Below are 17,499 nucleotides of genomic sequence, written 5' to 3'. Positions count from 1 at the left end.
ATTTATTTCCTCTATAGGTCATTGAGGGGTTTGAAGATCTGCTTGAATTTGGGGGGTGGCATTTTTGTCAAACGGGACCTGCTGGATCAGCTGAGACTTGAACTGATCAGAACACCTGGTGGTTTGTGGCGCCCATATGTTCCAGTCATTTGGGTACATCTAGGAGACGGTGGGTTCTCTGATCTTTCTAGTTATAAAACTCAAATTATTGATGGACATGCCACTGTCATGTAAACCCTATAATAATGTAGGTTTGTAAAACAGTTTTTATAAGATGTTGCTTTAGCCACACGGTATTGTGATTTTCATGCATTCGAGGATTCTCATCTTACTACAAGATTAAAAGGCGAGCAATGTGGAAAACAATCAAATTCAAACCTTCCATCTCAAAAACAAAAAGGAAAAAGAAATAAAGAAAGAAATGCAATAAAGAGAAGGGAAGGGGATTAAAACAGGTCCCATCCCATCTCCAAAATTGTAGACAGACAGACAAAGACTTGATGCCGGATTAATTCAATCAAAGCTTCAATCTAAATCTACAATTATTAGCTTTAATGCTAATCAAGTTATTAGCAGTTAAGCTATCCACCACCAACAAGCATTCCCCCAAGATCCTTACCTTCCTGAGCTTTAATGTCCCGAGTTGGATTGCTACGGGTGCATCAACCTTAAGATCCAAGGGGATGCGTCCGGTTTGTTGTTGCTGTTGCAGTGCATTCATCAAAGTGTTTCCGTACTGCGTTTGGCCGGTCAAGGCCACGTTGAGTAGTGTTTTGTTCTGGTGACCTTGGTAAAACTTTGGTAGTGTCCCTTGGCAAAGCTTCATGTTTGTATACCACACGCTCAACTGGACACTTTGCTCGTAGTGAATTCCGATCTTTTTATTTGGGTTATTGGCTGTTATCTTCACGTCAAATTTAGCATATAGAGTAAGGTCCAAATTGAGCCTTAGATCGCTTATTTTCAAGCTATCAACCGAGTAATTTGGAAGTTTTGGATGGAAGATAAGGTAGAGAAGGCCAGCAGTGGCTCCTATTATGATGAATACAAAGACAAGGATGCCTATTGTGCAATACATGCACCTGCTCCAACAAGTACGTGAACATGTGCTTGTGCTTCTCTTTAAATTTGTTGGTGGCTTCTTCGCATGGATATTAACCGGAAGGCTACTACGTGCTTGTATTTGTAAAGGGTGATGCTCCTGCTGATCAATCTCCTCTTTCTGATCTTTATCAAACTTTTCTTTCTCTGTTGTTGTTGTTGTTGTTACTGATGAACTGTGCCGGTGTCCCTGTGGCTGTGGCACTGCCGGAGGCACAGACACGGTGGTGGGTGGTGCTTCCACATCCCCAGCAGGATGAACTCTCTGATGATCACCCATCTCTCTCTGTTATTTTAAATAGCTCTCACTCACAACTAACTGCGATCATGGATGATATTGATAGTAGTCCAGATAGATAGAGTAACTGAGAAAGCATTCTTAGTAACTCATAGATATAAATAGAGATTTTGAAGTTTGAATTAACACTAGCAGGCAAGCCCGCGCGATGCTGCGGGTTTTGAAATTGTGTAGACAAAGTTAGACTGTTTATATATATAATGGGATTTAATTTATAATATTATAAAGGAGTGTAAGTTGGAAAAAAGTATGTAATAACATATTTTACAGGCTACTTGTTATGTTAAAGCACTACACTTGTTTTTATATACATTGAGATGTTTATAGTAGGAAGTAGACATCAAAATAGCAAAATTTGGATAGTTTTGTACAGCATGCTATTTAATTGGGCGAGCTTTGTTTTGCACTTTCTTCATGATTTTTTTTTCTCTTTGATGGAGGTCTTGACCCTGTTATAAAAAAAAGTGAGAAAATAGTAAATGTTAATATTGATGAATGGGGAAAATTGACTTAGGACAATAATCATAAACATTTAATTATGTATAAACAGGAATAATATAATTTATCAATTTAATAAGAAAGTTATAAATAGTTTTCCAATCTAGGAAATACAAAGTTACAAAATTAAGAGAACTAATGAGCAAGCTGTAGATGGTTTTCTAATTGAAGTAATACAAAGTAAACATATTTTAAATTTTGTGTTTATCTAAAGGAAAAGTTGAAGAGAGGCAAAATAATTATGGTTGAATAATTTGAAGAAAAATTGGAAAAAAGGGTGTAAATATAATGTTTAGGTTTTTAATTCTCTTATGTATTAGGAATATATGACTTTTTTGCTGTTATTTAGAGCAAAAATTATTTAAGGGTTTGACATTTCTGTTAAAAAAGGGCAGAACCTACTTTGAAAAATGGACATTTTCCCAAAAAATTTACCTGTAAATATGACAATTTAATAGTATTTCCAAACATTCAGCATGCAAAAATTTGATTTATTGTTAATCCAATAGTGGTTGGTTTTTTGACCTATATAATAAGTAGAGAGAATCTTATAATATATTAAAACAAAGCATCAATCAGAACATGATAGAAGGTATGAATAATCGAATATTATGGATGTAAAATGTATTTAAATGAGATGAGTGAATTAGAGAATACAAACTCTATTTTTGGGGTAGAAGTGCTGGTTGGCAAATTCTCCATGCTTGATTTTTTCTTTAAGCCAATGATTGGTAAATCAGAATCTGATATAATTTCCTCCATGCTTTTTGTTGTGACCATTTTTTCAGATTCGGTTTTGGTTTGAACATGACTTAAAGAAATGCTAGATGGAAAAGAAAGAAATATATTGGTAAATGTTAGAATATGTGTAAATATTGATATAAAGGAATTAATTATTATATCAATTCTAACCTTTTTGGTTTTTTTGATGGACGAAAGGTATAGAGCTCTTTTGACAGCGTCTCTGTATCTTTTTTTTGAAATTGGGGTAACTTCTGTTATAGAAGCATCAGCTGAGCTTGTGGAAGATGCACTTGGAATTTGCTTTGAGAGAAGTGGGGTAATGGGTGGAACCATTTGGGCGCCAATGTTTTCTGTATCATGTGCAGCCAAACTTTTGTCAGATGATTGCGGTGTTGGTTCAATAAGTGGCATTGTGTCATCGAAGATTGCTTGAATGAGTAGATCATTTCTGTTGAAATCACTTCTCATGCTTCCAAATCGAAGTTGGAAAATTTTAACTTGTCCTCTTGTTTGCAGAATCACATCTGGTAATTGTTGTTGGTCGGTAAAACCTCTTTGAACAACCAATTCATTGCAAGAAATTTTAAACAGTTGTTCTGCTGGTCTTCCAATTATGATAGCATTAGTTTCATCAGTTGAATCTTCAAGCACCAAGCTCACTTTGAACCTGTATGTAAAATATATGTAATGTTTTAATAATTTATAATGATTGTGTTTAAATTATGGGAAAATAAAATGAAACAAATTGTTGAGATTTGTATTACCAAGGGAGAGGAATTTGATTATTGTGTTTTGGGCACAACAGTTCATCACGGTGGGCAGCAGTTCGAAGTTGTTTAAAGCAAGATGGACATGCTTTATACCACCAACCATTACGGGTGTCAAAACGCGTAATAGCTGCTCTGCATAAAATGGGAGTGTCCTAAAACATATTTAAAAAATATATATTAATATAGCAAAAAAATTATAAAATATATAGTGATAAGAGAATAATAAAGTGGAAATGAGTTTAAATAAATTGTGAAATTGCATGTTAAAACATGAATAATAAAGTGATTAAAGAAAGAAGTTAGTGTATTTACCTTATGTGTCTCTGGATCAAGAACGTTTAACTCTTGGACAGATAGCTTTTTAGCAGCTTCTAAATGTTGAGGTGTCATTAGTTGAGCGGTGGAAGAAGGCATCATTTTAACGGCATGTGTGGAGTCATTAAAGCTGTGGGTATTGTCATTTTTATATAATAAAAAAGAGGTGTTAATTTAGGTAAATGGGGAAACAAAGATATATGTTAGAATAAAAGTGATAACAATTCATACATCGTTTTGTAGGCCGCCAATTCTTGTATATCTGGATTGATAAAAATTAATGTGGAGACACTACTGTTTAGAACAATTTTCCCTACATATTGATAAATAATGAATTAGATTTGTTTTTATTTGAAATGAAGTATAAAAAAGTGGGGAAAGTGAAAATAAACTGGATACCTTGAAATTGTTTAACTTTCAGGCTTGTAAAAGCTGCGAATATTGGTGATGTCAATTGTTGTAAAGCTTGGGAATCAAAAGTTTTTGCAGTATTTCCCCACAGGGTTATTCTAACATTTTCTTTCCTGAATAATTAGATGTAGGGGAAAAAATATTTAGAAAGAGATATAATAGTTTAGAATTTGAATTATAAATATTTTTTGAATATTTGTACCTGATATTTTCGATGCAGACTTCACATTTATCCTCAAGCCTTTCATTGCCCACCATTTTTTGTTCCAATGGTTGTATTGCAGTAATGTGTCCAAAAACATCTTGCAATATGATAAAGAAAATATTATGAGGGTATTAAAATGTGAAATTTTTTTGGAGAAATACTTATTGTATATATATGCATAGTTTTTAATAACATATAAAGTATTACCTGTTAGGATGTCAATTTTGTCAATCCGAGTGGACAATTGAGTATAATCAACCAAATAAAATCGATGTCGTGGAATGTGTGGCTGAATGGTTGGCAGTTCTTTGAAAGTTGTTCTTGCATTAAAGAACAATTGTGCAACGTGTGGTACAATTTTGTGAGATGGTTTGTTGCGACCAGTGTGGAAATGCGTGATTTCATAAATGGAACCAGCTTTTATTTTCGGAGCTACAAAATCATAGTCGATCTCTTTGACGCTAGCTTGTATTGCATCTGTCTACATAATTGAAAAAAGAGGAAGAGGAAAATTAATAAGGGGAAATTATATCTAAAAGCAAGGAAATACAAATATTTGATAATACATTCATTTTAAAAAAAATTAAAAATAAAAAAGTTTATACTATATATAATGCATTTAGATTTAACAAAACCTATAGTTAACATAGTTTACTGCAATATTGTTAATTATTTAGATCCTTTATAGAAGTATTTTGACTAAATTTATATTTACTTTATATGGTTATGGCCTCCTAGGAAAATGGGTGCAATATTAATAATAGGAAGAACACACACTGACACGCTAATATCTACTAAAAATTAAGGGAGCTCAATAGAAACAGATATTAAACAAAGGGTGTCTTTAAGTGGTGTTATTATAATTAAATTGAAATAACATAGAAAAGAGATTTTCTTACCTTTTGGTCAACCAAGATACATTGAAGGCCTCCAAATTGATCAGTAGATCCAATAAGTTTTGGTCGCCACATTCTGCAAATACGCACTTTGAGTTTCTTGTTAAATTGGAACGGTTGTAAATCACGGATATAAGTGAAACTCATTGTGTTTTAAACCTGTAAATAAAATATATTTTTTGTTAGTATAAAAATGCATGTATATATTTATTAAAAGGCATGAGGAAAAATATACAAATATTTAATTATGGATACATCAAAATTGGAACTTCATTATAAATTTTGAAGAACATCTTTATACACTATGTTTTTAGTGTAATTATTTGGTACTTCTTGATTATTTTCTATTAAGATTTTAAGACCTTGTCTTGATGTAACCCTGGATAATGCAACATAAAGTTGTCCATGAGTGAATACAGGTTGAGAAAGATATAGTCCAACTTGTTTTAATGATTGGCCTTGACTTTTATTTATTGTCATTGCATAACATGGTCTAATTGGGAATTGACACCTTTTAAAAATGAAAGGCCATTTGCTTTCAGTTGCTGTAAGGCTTATTCGAGGTATGAAAACTTTGTGACCAATATTACTACCAGCAAGTATTTTTGCTTCGATAATTTTATCATACAATTGTGTAATAACTAATCGTGTTCCATTACATAAACCTGAGGATTGATTTAAGTTTCTCAATAGCATGATGGGCATTCCTATTTTTAAAGCTAAATAGTATGAAGGTAAACCATTGAATTCAAGTTTGTTTAAAAATTCTGTAGGATATAGAATAGTAAGATTTTCAGAATTTTCAGATGATGAGCATAAAGAATCTGAGCTTAAATAAATGCGTTCTTGTCCAAGTAACAAATCAATTGCATAGTTATTTATTTCAGTTACAGTTGTGTTTCGAGGTGTTATAATAGCTCGTTCTCTTAAATAAGTAAAATTGTTGAAATTTCTTTCAAAATTTGGGTATGTTGCTAAAAAAATGGAATGAATAGGATGTGTGTATGAATGTATAAGCAAATCTTGAGGAATTTTGATCCAAGATGCATCTTTATCATTTGGATCATCTATATCAATAATTTGACCATTACCGATGCGCAAAATCCATGTAGCAAAATCATTTATTTTTTGTTTTTCTTCAATGTTTAATCCATTTTTCGAGAGTCTCATATTTTCTTTTAAATGGAATATTTTAAAAAAAGGCCATAAATAAGAACTATTGAGAGAGGCATCTATTATTTCTTCTCTTGTTCCTCCTGGAATAACTGGTAATATTTGTCTGAAGTCACCACCTAATAATAAAGGTTTTCCACCAAATGGAACATTGTTATCTAAAGGATTTAAATGTGATAAAATATCTGAAAGTGATTTATCTAATGCTTCAAAGCAATGTTTGTGATTCATAGGAGCTTCGTCCCAAACAATTAAAGCAGCTTTTTCAATTAATTTGGCAAGATGAGTTCCTTTTTTTATTTGACATGTTGAGCAATTGTTAATAATTAAGGGAATTTTAAATCTAGAGTGAGCTGTTCTACCACCTGGTAATAATAATGATGCTATTCCTGATGAAGCAACAGCTAAAACAATATTTCCTTGGGATCGAATTTTACTTATTATGGTATGCCACAAAAAAGTTTTCCCTGTTCCTCCATGACCGTGGACGAAAAAAAGACCTGGCATTTTTTCTTCAACAGTTTTTACAACACAATCATATACATCTTTTTGATCTTTGTTAAGTTGTGTAACTAAAATGGCGTGTTCTTTTTCTAAATTATTATAATCATAATTTAATTCTTCTCTAAGCAATTTATTTCTAAGTTCTAACATTTTATATTCATCAGGCATAGGAAGGTGATGCTCTTTTAAAGAGCTAGAAGATACATTGAAAAGCTGTTCTAATTCAAATAAAAGAGAATTTTTTTAATTCAGATTCTGATACAATTAGATTTGGCATTTCGAAAGTTTGTCGTAATTTGTATAAAATGTCTTCAGACATATTTTGCCAATAAGTATTAAAAAGGATTTGAGGATTTCCTACATCACAAAATAAAATGATTGTGACAAATAATTGCCTTAATTGAGGACATGTGGCTGTGTTGACAGCATCTGCTAAGGCTTCAATCCATTCTTTATCATCTCCTAACAAACCTAGGGATTTACATGCAGCTTGGTACGATGGTTCTATAATACCATTAACAGTTTTTAGGTCATTAAAGTGAAAAGCCCCTTTTTGCAAATTCAAAAGCATTCTTAAATAATATAATTCACCAGATGCAGGATGTACATAAGCTATTCTACCAAGGGATCCTTTTTTTTTTTCTAGGTTTCCACATTTTAGGGCGAGAATCCCACACAAATTTTGAAGGAAATTCTGCATACGTTAATGTTCGTGCTTCATGAAAAGTTTTATTAGCTTCAAACCAACTTGTTAACATTGTAGATTCAACATTTTTTCGGTTAACAATTGATTGAAGCGATTGATCACCATTGAAAATAATATTTTGTTCTAAAGGTAAATGTATTGGTAATCGTTCAACTGAGGGTTTTCTAAAATGAATAGGATATTGAAACAACCTCCAAACAGCTTCATATGGAGATATGTATCTACAATTTAGATAGGCAAGTATTTCATCTTGTTGGTTCTCTTGGAAAACTACTCTAGCTCTATCTGAACCTTTGTTTATATATTTGAAAAGATATTTTATAAGCATTGATTGACAACAGGATTCAACATTTATATGAGCATTATATCTCTGTAGTAATTTAGAATTGTAAGGTACTACAAAACTATTATCAATTTGCATTCCATTTTTTATCACAAATTTTGTTGGATCGTCACGGCGTTTGTATACAGGGTAACCATTTGTTTCAAAAATTGTTTCGCTTTTATATTGTTTGGGAAAAGATTTAGAACATTTTCCTTCTCGCATACATGGAGAATGAGGATTTATTTGTCCACATGGACCATGGATCATAAATTGAGCCACAATATCATAAAGATCATAATTTACAGTTTTGTCCGGTAATTCAGCATAAATGATAGAATCTATATCAACTGCTGAATAACATTTATAATTTTGTTTTAACCAGATCAACATGTGAGCATGTGGCAATCCTCTTTTTTGGAATTCGACAGTACAAACATCTGTGTTGAGTGGGCAAAAAAAGGGAAAAAAATTCTTAGTTTTATTATTTAATAAAATGATAAAAATGGAGAGTAGTATAAATGGTGTGTTTTTAAAATATACCTGCTTCGATTTCTCCAAAAGGTTCTCCTCATTTGATATAATTAATCATATCATCAAGTTTTATTTTAAATAATCTTGAAACTATATCAGGCCGATCTTCTGGTTTGTATCCAGGTTTTGCGTTAAACTCTCTTACAATTTCAGGCCATTTAACATTGCAGGTGAAAGTTATAAATAAATCAGGATTTCCATATTGTCTACAAATTGCCATAGCATCTTGATAATTGTTAAGCATGTATCTAGCACTTCCAGTATATGAGCTAGGTAATATTACTCTTTGACCTACGTTATTAGCATCATTATCACCCTTTGAAATTGCATCATAAATGCCTTTATAGACCTCACTTCTTAATTTTTTTTTATTTTTCCTAATATAATCTAATCGATCTTCTTCAAGTGTTGCATAAGCGTCTACTAAAAATTGTTGGAACAATCTTCCACCTTTTAATAATGTATCGAATTGAAACACTCTTTCTTGTATTTGATAAGCTATAAAAGCTCTCATAGAAATTCTTTTTCGTTTAGATTCATAGTTTGTACAATGGCATTTTAAGTCAGGTGTATACCCATCTTCACCAATAGGAAAAAGAAGAGGATATTGTAAAGACATGTATTTTGGATTTAATTTTGTTACGCGTTTTAACTCTCCACTTTTAAATTCTATTATAATATCTCTATTTGAATCAAAAAGGCCTATATCTCCTACTATTAAACCACCAATTTCATCACATGTTGGTTGTTCATATTGTTTGCTATCATTGGATTGCCTGCCTAACAATGTGATCTTTAGAGGAGGAAGAGAACCTTTTTCAAATCTATCTCTAATTGTTCGAAAAAGTTTAACCAATTCATTTGTTTGATCAAACATTTGGATTAAACCTTCCACAATGTTTTGATCTAGTTTTTCATTTTTTTGATTACAATTAACTGCATCAAGTCGATTCAAAACCTCATTATGGGTATCATATATATAAAGTTGGGCAAATTTAGGACATTGACCATCAAGAGGTAATAAAGAACCCATTAAATGATGAACTTGACCACTGATTTTAAAAACATAAGGGCTTGATCCATTATTAATTGATTTATCAATTTTGGTTCCCATTGAAGTAAATGCAAACATAGAATTGTAAACCCTGATATTTTTTCTGAATAATACACTTTTTCTCCCTTTTTTAGGATCCAGCAAATTTTCTAAAAAAAAGGGTGTTGGTTTTGGACTTTGAAGTTTAATTTTTCCTTGTTGGCAACAAAGAGTAAAGAGAGGCTCATTGTTTTTTGATCTTTGTTTAATGGATTCTTGTAACCAAAAAAGTGCACCACAATAAATGCACTTATGGTTCTTCTCTCCAAAATCAGCATATTCTTGGATTATTCCTATAGAGGTATAGAATGGAGAGAATAGAAAACATAAATGTAGGTTATTAGTAATAGCACAATGTAGTTCAAGTTTTGAAGAAAATTTTGAAGCAAAGGGAAACACCCACCTTGCCTATTTCTTTGAAAGATTGCTTGACCTTTATTTATTTGATTAAAACGATGAAATTGAATTTGATCTAGTGTTGTTTCAACTGTATTCACATTGATAGATGATGTACTTTCAACACATTATTGTCTTTTTTTATCAGCTTGAGAAATGTTTCGATCACTGTTGATGGGAATTTTCTCGCTTGGATATTCATCATTAATATGAAAAATATTTTTATTTGGGACTTGTATATCATTCGAAATGATGAGATTATGAGGTTCTTGCATGATTTGTTTTCTTGTGGTATTTCTAGTTCTCTTCGACATTATCAACGAAGATTTCAATTTCCCAAAAACAGGTTGATATCTAGAAAAAAAAAATATATATATATATATATAAAGTAATATTTCACATTATTAATAACATTTAAAGTCTAAGAATGCAAAATAAATGTAGAAATATGATAATAGAGTTATATAAATGGAAATCTTGAAATCATATAATATTTGCTAATCAATTAATTATAAATGATATGCACAGTTTTTTTGAAAAGTTTGAAAATACTGACCTGTAATGAGAAAATTTGTTAAGCACTTGTACCAACACGTATGCAAAAGCAGGATGATAGCAAGAACCTAAAATACATAAGTAGAAGAACAGTTTTTGTTAATAGGTTCAAATCTAAATAATTAAATTCATAAAGCAAAAATGTTTAATTTTATACATCAATTAAATCTCTGTTATTTTATCAAACAACCAACTTCGTTTCATAATGATTGAACAATATATATATATATATATATATATAAATATAAAGCCTTGTTTAACCAATCTGTGTAGTTGAGACATTTAATTGAAAATTTATAATTAACAAAACTCACCAGATTAATAATTTAAATAAAATGCTTAATGAGAACATCAAAGGGAAAATATTTAAAAAAGGGGAAAATTTTAGCATCAAAACATATTCCACTTGTATCAATGAACAAAATAAAGATTACTTGTAAATAACTTGTATGCAAGCACAATCAATGAAAACAAAAAACAAAAACAAAAATCTTACAAAATGATTAAAATCAAGTGATTAAGATGACTAATATTGGTTAATGTTAGAAAACAATGAATTGGAAGAGTTTTTATACCTTGAATATGATAGCAGAATCCAAATGCTTAGTCCCTTGCTTTTTGGTGTATCCAAGCTGTCAAATAAACAAATGATTGAATTATATTTGGATCGGATATGTGTGTGTATCTACATACATGCATACTTATTATAAACAAAGTATATAGGACAAAATTGTTTTATATAACTGCATTATAATTATAAAGAAACGATACTAATTTTTATTCGATCAAAATGACATAGCTATAGAAAAAATATATATAATATATAACAATTCTAGATATCTATTATTTTATCAGACAATCAATTTCTGTTCATAATGATTAAACAGTATATATATATATATATATATATATATATATAAAGTCTTGTTAAATCTATATGTACAATTGAGACATTGAACTCAAAATTTATAATCAACCAAGTTCATCAGATTAATGATTTGGATAAAATATTCAATGACAACATCAAAGGGAAAATATTAAAAAGAGGAGGAAAATTTAGCAAAAAAGTATATCCAACTTGTATCAATCAACAAAATAAAGATTCTTTGTAAATAACTTGTATGCAAGCATAATCGATGAAAAGCAAATATAAAATCTTACAAAATAAATAAAATCAATTGACTAATGTTATTAATAATGCTCAATTTAAAAAAACAATGAATTAGAGTAGTTTTATACCTTGAAAATGGCAGCAAAATGCAAATCTTCAGTCCCTTGCTTTTTGGTGTATTCAAGCTGTGAAATAAACCAATAATATAATTTTATTTTGATCGAATCACATTTTTAGACAAATCTAGGTTATCACAGGATGAGAAAAAGATGATAAAATTTACATCACTATATGAAATCCTGCTTATATTTCTTGAAGGAGGCAGCACAAATATTAATTCCAGGTACATTGTAGCATGATTTCTGTTTGCTCAACCTCTCTAATTCTAAAGACCGAAAACTTCAATATATAACTTTAATTTTCTGTAAGTGTTGATCTAGATTTACATTTCTTTTGTTTTGACAACTCAATCAAACATCTCAATCAAAAGTCACTCTAGACAATCAAAATCACAAAACCACCCTCTCACTCAGGATCAAATCGTGTTTTATCATGAATTCTTTTCTACATATTTAGAATGCAACAGCCAACAGCAGATAAAAAATAGGGAATTTTTTCAATTAAAAAAAAAAAGCATGCTTAATCTTTGCTTTCCAATGTTTTATCCAAAAACCTGAAATCAAAATAACAAAATAAATGAACCCAAATTCGTAAAAAATAACTAAATAAAGCATTAGAGATTACCCAAGAACCTAAAATCAAAATAACCAAATAAATGAACCCAACTCTACAAAGGACGAAAAATCTGTGAACCAACAACCACTTATCCAATTATGCATAATTTTCAAAGATCTTAAAGTTCATCACGGGAAGCTTTCGGATATAATTATGCATTCCCAGTAACAGACTTCTCAAACTTTGGTATGCAAAATATCCATTCTAGACCATCATTTTCAAAAATGCTTCTATGTCTCATCCTTTAAAAAGATTTATACAAAAAAAGTATTGCTCTTATGAGTTATAATTCATGCGTTTGTAGGTGCTTTGGCTTTTCAAGTAATAGAAGAGAGACTGAAAAAGGAAAGAAATGGCTTTTCAATCAATCTTCTAACAGAAGACTTTGCACAAAAGTATACCTAAGGAGTCAAAATTGCAACTATGTGGTTTATATGAATTCACTTTCTAACATACCATTCATATTTCCACAAAGATCAAAATTCCACATATACAAAACAGTTGTCTACAGAAGCATTTTGACCTAATTTATATCTAATTTATACCTACTTTATACTGTTTTGGCAACTTAAATGAAACTACAACTCAAAGGAGAGGAGGCCCTTGGAATGGTTTCAAAGATACTTAAATGTAAAATGACACCAACCCAAATGACCTAACAGAGGACAAAAGCATTAAAACAATAACATGTGGGGGAATGCCCTTAAGCGTAAGCAATCTATGAGAAAAGTTAAGCTCAAAAAGAATAAAACACCCAATTTCTATTTTGTCGAAACATGATTAATTTTCACTTCTTTTTTCCTCCTGTTTTATCATTAATTTTTTTTTTCTCCATATTTAGAATACAGCAATCAAAAGCAGATAAAAAAAACACTCAAAACATTTGACGCGTCCTAAGAGAAAAATATCACACAAAAACAAATACCAAATGCACAAACCGATCTATGTTATTATTTTGATGTGAATCAAAACTCAAACTCAGTTCCTAGTGAAAATTGTGAACACAGTAAGCTGTTATCAAACTATTCGTCATGTGCCCTTTCATGCTACTAAATGAGATTGAACAGATAAAGTTTAGAGACACATGTGCTGAGGCTGAAGAATTTTTCAAGAAAAAGAAAATAATAAAATTGGGTGAAAAGAAAGCATGCACAAAGCTAGTGCATATGTGTGCAATAAATGTCAATATCGTATTGTCATAATTTAGTCTTGAAGCTCCTATCAGAATCTTGCAATTGTAAAACCAGAAAATCAAGTGAACCCCACCAAAAGGAATCTCATATTCATAGAAATTTTCTATTTGAATGAACCCCACCACTCAATTGAGTCTCAGATTCACAGAAATTTCCTAACCCAATTGCTTTTCTTAATTCTGTATTATTTAGGAGATGAACTGAAATGTTGGGCAATACTTGTTTCCTCTAATTTCCTCCATTTAACCAACTTCCTTTAGTTTGAATGGAAAAGTTTGAGAGAAACTATTTTCTATTTTTTCCTTTCATTTATTTTTCATCCACAACAGAACAATAAGCACCAATGAAGACCAAAACAAAAAATTTAAGTGAGAACTGATGAAATATTGGTATTGTGCAGAGGAGGACATAAATAATGTCACCTACCAAGAGTTACAAACCACACACCCAACCAATTCTTCATACAAAAGAAATACTTGGGAATGGAAGGTATAGTGCTATCACCCTTGTCTTTCTTTTTCTCTTTCTCACTCATATAAACACATATACTGTATTGTTCGAAACAATCAATACTATAATAAATAAAGAAAAAGCTGAAACTGTGAAGAACGATGCAAAATTGCCACTCTTCAATTTAAAAATAGTTTTAGCTGCAACAACCAACTTCAGAGAGAAGATTTGGCCCTATTTTATAAGGCAAAAGCTCTCTAACCACATGATATACATCTAACTCCATGTGATTCTACAACAATGATTATCAATTTCCTAATTGCTCATTTCCCTAACCTTAATCATCACAAACCCAAAATTAATTCTAAAAATTTCAAATAAGCATTAAATAAACAGTTTGACAATCAAAGCAGGAATTCAAATCTTAAATCATTTGAAATAACATTATACTTCTGTTTTCCGAATGAATTTCAATCTTCACAGCAAGAGAAAGGCAACAAACAAAGTTCTATTATTCGTTGGTAGGTACAATGGAATGAGCAACTGAAGCCGAACCTATCTATTTGTTGTTTATTCTATTACACAAACACATCTAGTTGTTGTTGGCATTCTATTTTTCCCCAGATCGTAACACAGGGATGCTTTGTTCATTTCTAATAACATGTTTTATGTGCTACTTGTTATGTGAAAATATTGGGCATATTTTAATAGATCAAGCAGTTATAAAAACATCAAAATATGGGCAACCTTTAGTTGCTCATTGTTCAAAAGAGTTTGGGCAGGTGTTTATATATATGGTACTGGGTGGTGGAAGGGGATCTAGGTCTTGCTAGCTCTGCTGTACAGGTGGCTTACATTCTTTCTACTCATCTGTAGAGGTTTTGACTCTGTTGACAGCATGGGAAGAAAAATCTACATGCAATCCAAGTGCATATCTCACCACTCCCTCCTTGGGATGTGACCAGAACAAAATTCCAAAGTACAGGGATCAGCCTTGAGGTATCAGTTTTGTTTTGTTTTGGTTTTTGAATTGAATTATTGTGTAGTAAATATTAGCATATTCATGAAGAAAAACCATGGCACCATAATTTTTTGTTTAATAAGTTTCATATCATAAGTAGCTTACAGCAAAGCAAGAAATTAGAGATGATAGCAAGGCCCAATAGCCTCTAGGCTCTACATTTTGTAGGTTATTAAGAACGACAACAAACCTAATAACCATCAGGACAGCACCTGGCCTTTTCTTTATAGAACTTGATTCATTAAATTGTTTAACTTTGTGTATGAAGAACCATCAGGACTGATGGCCTTCTCTGCTAATTTCTTCCATTCATAGCCTTAGTTCTCATTTTCTTACCCTTCTCTCCCTTCACTAACTCATACGCATTCAAGCAAGAACTTTACACCATGCCTGCTCAATGAGGCCAGACAATTTTCAGAACTTATCTACCAAGCATACCAAACTGACAAAGCAAACCATATTTTTGTTTTCCTAAACACCATATGCTGGACAGCCAATCTAAAATGAGAAAATAGCACTTTATCAGCATGGTTGCTAGTTAATCATTCCTAATTTCTATTTTGCCAAAACCTGATTAAGCTTCACTTTTTTTTTTTTTTTGCTTGTATTTTATCATCAATTTTATTACCAACAGCAGATAAAAAAAGGGAACCATGGCACCATAATTTTTTGTTTAATAAGTTTCATATCATAAGTAGCTTACAACAAAGCAAGAAATTAGAGATGATAGCAAGGCTCAATAGCCTCTAGGCTCTATATTTTGTAGGTTATTAAGAACGACAACAAACCTAATAACCATCAGGACAGCACCTGGCCTTTTCTTTATAGAACTTGATTCACTAAATTGTCTAAGTTTGTGTATGAAGAACCATCAGGACTGATGGCCTTCTCTGCTAATTTCTTCCATTTCATAGCCTTAGTTCTCATTTTCTTACCCTTCTCTCCCTCCACTAACTCATACGCATTCAAGCAAGAACTTTACATCATGCCTGCTCAATGAGGCCAGACAATTTTCAGAACTTATCTACCAAGCATACCAAACTGACAATGTAAACCATATTGTTTCCCTAAACACCATATGTTGGAGAGCCAATCTAAAAAGAGAAAATAGCACTTTATCAGCATGGTTGCTAGTTAATCATTCCTAATTTCTATTTTGCCAAAACCTGATTAAGCTTCACTTTTTTCTTTTTTTTTTTTGCTTGTATTTTATCATCAATTTTATTACCAACAGCAGATAAAAAAAGGGAATTTTTTCGATAAAAATAAAACATGTTTAGTCTTTGCTTTCCAATGTTTTTATCCAAAAACCTGAAAATCAAAGTAACCAAATAAATGAACCCAATCATCCCTAATTTCTATTTTGTCAAAACCTAATTAAGCTTCACTTCATTTTTGCTTGTATTTTATCATCAATTTCATCAATTTCATCACCAATAGCAGATAAAAAAAGGGAATTTTTTCAATACCAAAAACAAAAACAAAAAAAAAAAAAAAACATGCTCAGTCTTTGCTTTCCAATATTTTATCCAAACACCTAGAATCAAAGGAATCAAATAAATGAACCGAAATTCCTAAAAAATAACTAAATAAACCATTAGAGATTACCCAAGAACCTGAAATCAAAATAACCAAAAAAATCAACACAACTCTACAAAGCACGAAAAATCTCCCAGCCAACAATCAAATTCATGAAATAAAGACCAAAAGATCTGTTAAAAAGTTGATGAGATGCATACCTGAAGACAAACGATGCAAATATTCGCAAGCAAGAAAGATGGAAGCCTGAGTCGAAGGGTGTAGAAAAGAAGAAATCTCCCGATCCCAAATCTGTGACACCAAGATTGAAAGCGCGGCTGGATTTGCAGCTCACCTCCCAAACAAAAATCGACGGCCTCCAACGCATGTCCAGCAACGAACACTGTTCTTCCATGGCTGCCCCCCAACCAGCTGGTTGGAAACGAACTGAAGCCAGGGTTCTCTCTCTGCGGACGAAACCTTCTGAACGAAGGAGGAGGGGCAAAAACGGGAACAAAAGAAGCTGTTTAGTCAAGGGCAGTTTCGTCAATTTACTGTGCAGCAGGGAAAAAAAACCAAAACAGCAGAAAAATGAGGGGCATTTCCGTCATTACACTGTGCTTAGCTACAGTGTTTAGTTGCATTGGGTTTTAGTATATAAATATAGAATAGAATAGAATTTCAATCATTCTCAGAAGTCCAAAGGTGAGCTTGCCATTAAATGGAAACCACCACCCCTCGATTGGATTAAATTGAACTTTGATGGCTCGATGTGTGGTAACCTAGCTGCCATTGGTTTCGTTATTCGGGACTGGAATGGTAATGTTTGGCTCGCGGGAGCTAAGAATTCGGGTCATATTTCGATAAATGTTACGGAATGTTTGGCGCTTCGTGATGGTCTCGCCCATGCAATCCACAATGGTTGGCGCAAAGTTTTAGCTGAAGGAGAT

General features: G+C 31.7%; 3 protein-coding genes and 2 long non-coding RNA genes across 5 annotated transcripts; all 5 read right to left on the bottom strand.

Moving 5' to 3' along the window:
• Window positions 1-384: 384 nt before the first annotated feature.
• On the bottom strand, window positions 385-1,402 carry LOC117615441 (NDR1/HIN1-like protein 6). Its single transcript, XM_034344520.1, has one exon. The coding sequence runs from the start codon at window positions 1,379-1,381 to the stop codon at window positions 518-520; it is 864 nt and encodes a 287-aa protein (XP_034200411.1). The 5' UTR covers window positions 1,382-1,402; the 3' UTR covers window positions 385-517.
• Window positions 1,403-1,600: 198 nt separating this feature from the next.
• Window positions 1,601-2,765, bottom strand: LOC117612761. Its single transcript, XR_004583554.1, has 2 exons — window positions 2,559-2,765; window positions 1,601-1,848 (listed from the first exon to the last, which is right to left on the bottom strand). It is a non-coding gene; the product is annotated as an uncharacterized LOC117612761 (long non-coding RNA).
• Window positions 2,766-2,798: 33 nt separating this feature from the next.
• On the bottom strand, window positions 2,799-5,413 carry LOC117619542 (replication protein A 70 kDa DNA-binding subunit D-like). Its single transcript, XM_034349526.1, has 9 exons — window positions 5,242-5,413; window positions 4,550-4,823; window positions 4,340-4,439; window positions 4,126-4,250; window positions 3,958-4,039; window positions 3,724-3,856; window positions 3,406-3,563; window positions 2,855-3,308; window positions 2,799-2,804 (listed from the first exon to the last, which is right to left on the bottom strand). Exons 1-9 carry the CDS (start codon window positions 5,383-5,385, stop codon window positions 2,799-2,801), a joined length of 1,476 nt encoding a protein of 491 aa, XP_034205417.1. The 5' UTR covers window positions 5,386-5,413.
• A 2,065-nt stretch (window positions 5,414-7,478) lies between these two features.
• On the bottom strand, window positions 7,479-10,687 carry LOC117612770. Its single transcript, XR_004583557.1, has 2 exons — window positions 10,523-10,687; window positions 7,479-8,383 (listed from the first exon to the last, which is right to left on the bottom strand). It is a non-coding gene; the product is annotated as an uncharacterized LOC117612770 (long non-coding RNA).
• A 360-nt stretch (window positions 10,688-11,047) lies between these two features.
• LOC117619531 lies at window positions 11,048-17,009 on the bottom strand. The gene is made up of 3 exons (XM_034349515.1): window positions 16,771-17,009; window positions 11,761-11,817; window positions 11,048-11,153 (listed from the first exon to the last, which is right to left on the bottom strand). Exons 1-3 carry the CDS (start codon window positions 16,962-16,964, stop codon window positions 11,048-11,050), a joined length of 357 nt encoding a protein of 118 aa, XP_034205406.1. The 5' UTR covers window positions 16,965-17,009.
• Window positions 17,010-17,499: the final 490 nt, after the last annotated feature.

The sequence above is a fragment of the Prunus dulcis genome, chromosome 1 (assembly GCF_902201215.1).
Source record: "Prunus dulcis chromosome 1, ALMONDv2, whole genome shotgun sequence".
Classification (NCBI taxonomy): Eukaryota; Viridiplantae; Streptophyta; class Magnoliopsida; order Rosales; family Rosaceae; genus Prunus; species Prunus dulcis.
Note: the sequence above shows the minus strand (reverse complement) of the source record. Positions and strands in the feature narration are given on the sequence as shown.

Excerpts from the sequence above, each read along its gene's own strand:
- LOC117615441 (XM_034344520.1), bottom strand. The coding sequence starts at position 1,381 with ATGGGTGATCATCAGAGAGTTCATCCTGCTGGGGATGTGGAAGCACCA.
- LOC117619542 (XM_034349526.1), bottom strand. The coding sequence starts at position 5,385 with ATGAGTTTCACTTATATCCGTGATTTACAACCGTTCCAATTTAACAAG. Across the intron at positions 4,824-5,241 it reads GTATCTTGGTTGACCAAAAG|ACAGATGCAATACAAGCTAG; the intron begins GTAAGAAAATCT and ends TCAATTATGTAG. Across the intron at positions 3,564-3,723 it reads TTGATCCAGAGACACATAAG|GACACTCCCATTTTATGCAG; the intron begins GTAAATACACTA and ends AATATGTTTTAG.
- LOC117619531 (XM_034349515.1), bottom strand. The coding sequence starts at position 16,964 with ATGGAAGAACAGTGTTCGTTGCTGGACATGCGTTGGAGGCCGTCGATT. Across the intron at positions 11,818-16,770 it reads TTTGCATCGTTTGTCTTCAG|CTTGAATACACCAAAAAGCA; the intron begins GTATGCATCTCA and ends TTTATTTCACAG. Across the intron at positions 11,154-11,760 it reads ATTTTGCTGCCATTTTCAAG|CTTGGATACACCAAAAAGCA; the intron begins GTATAAAACTAC and ends TTTATTTGACAG.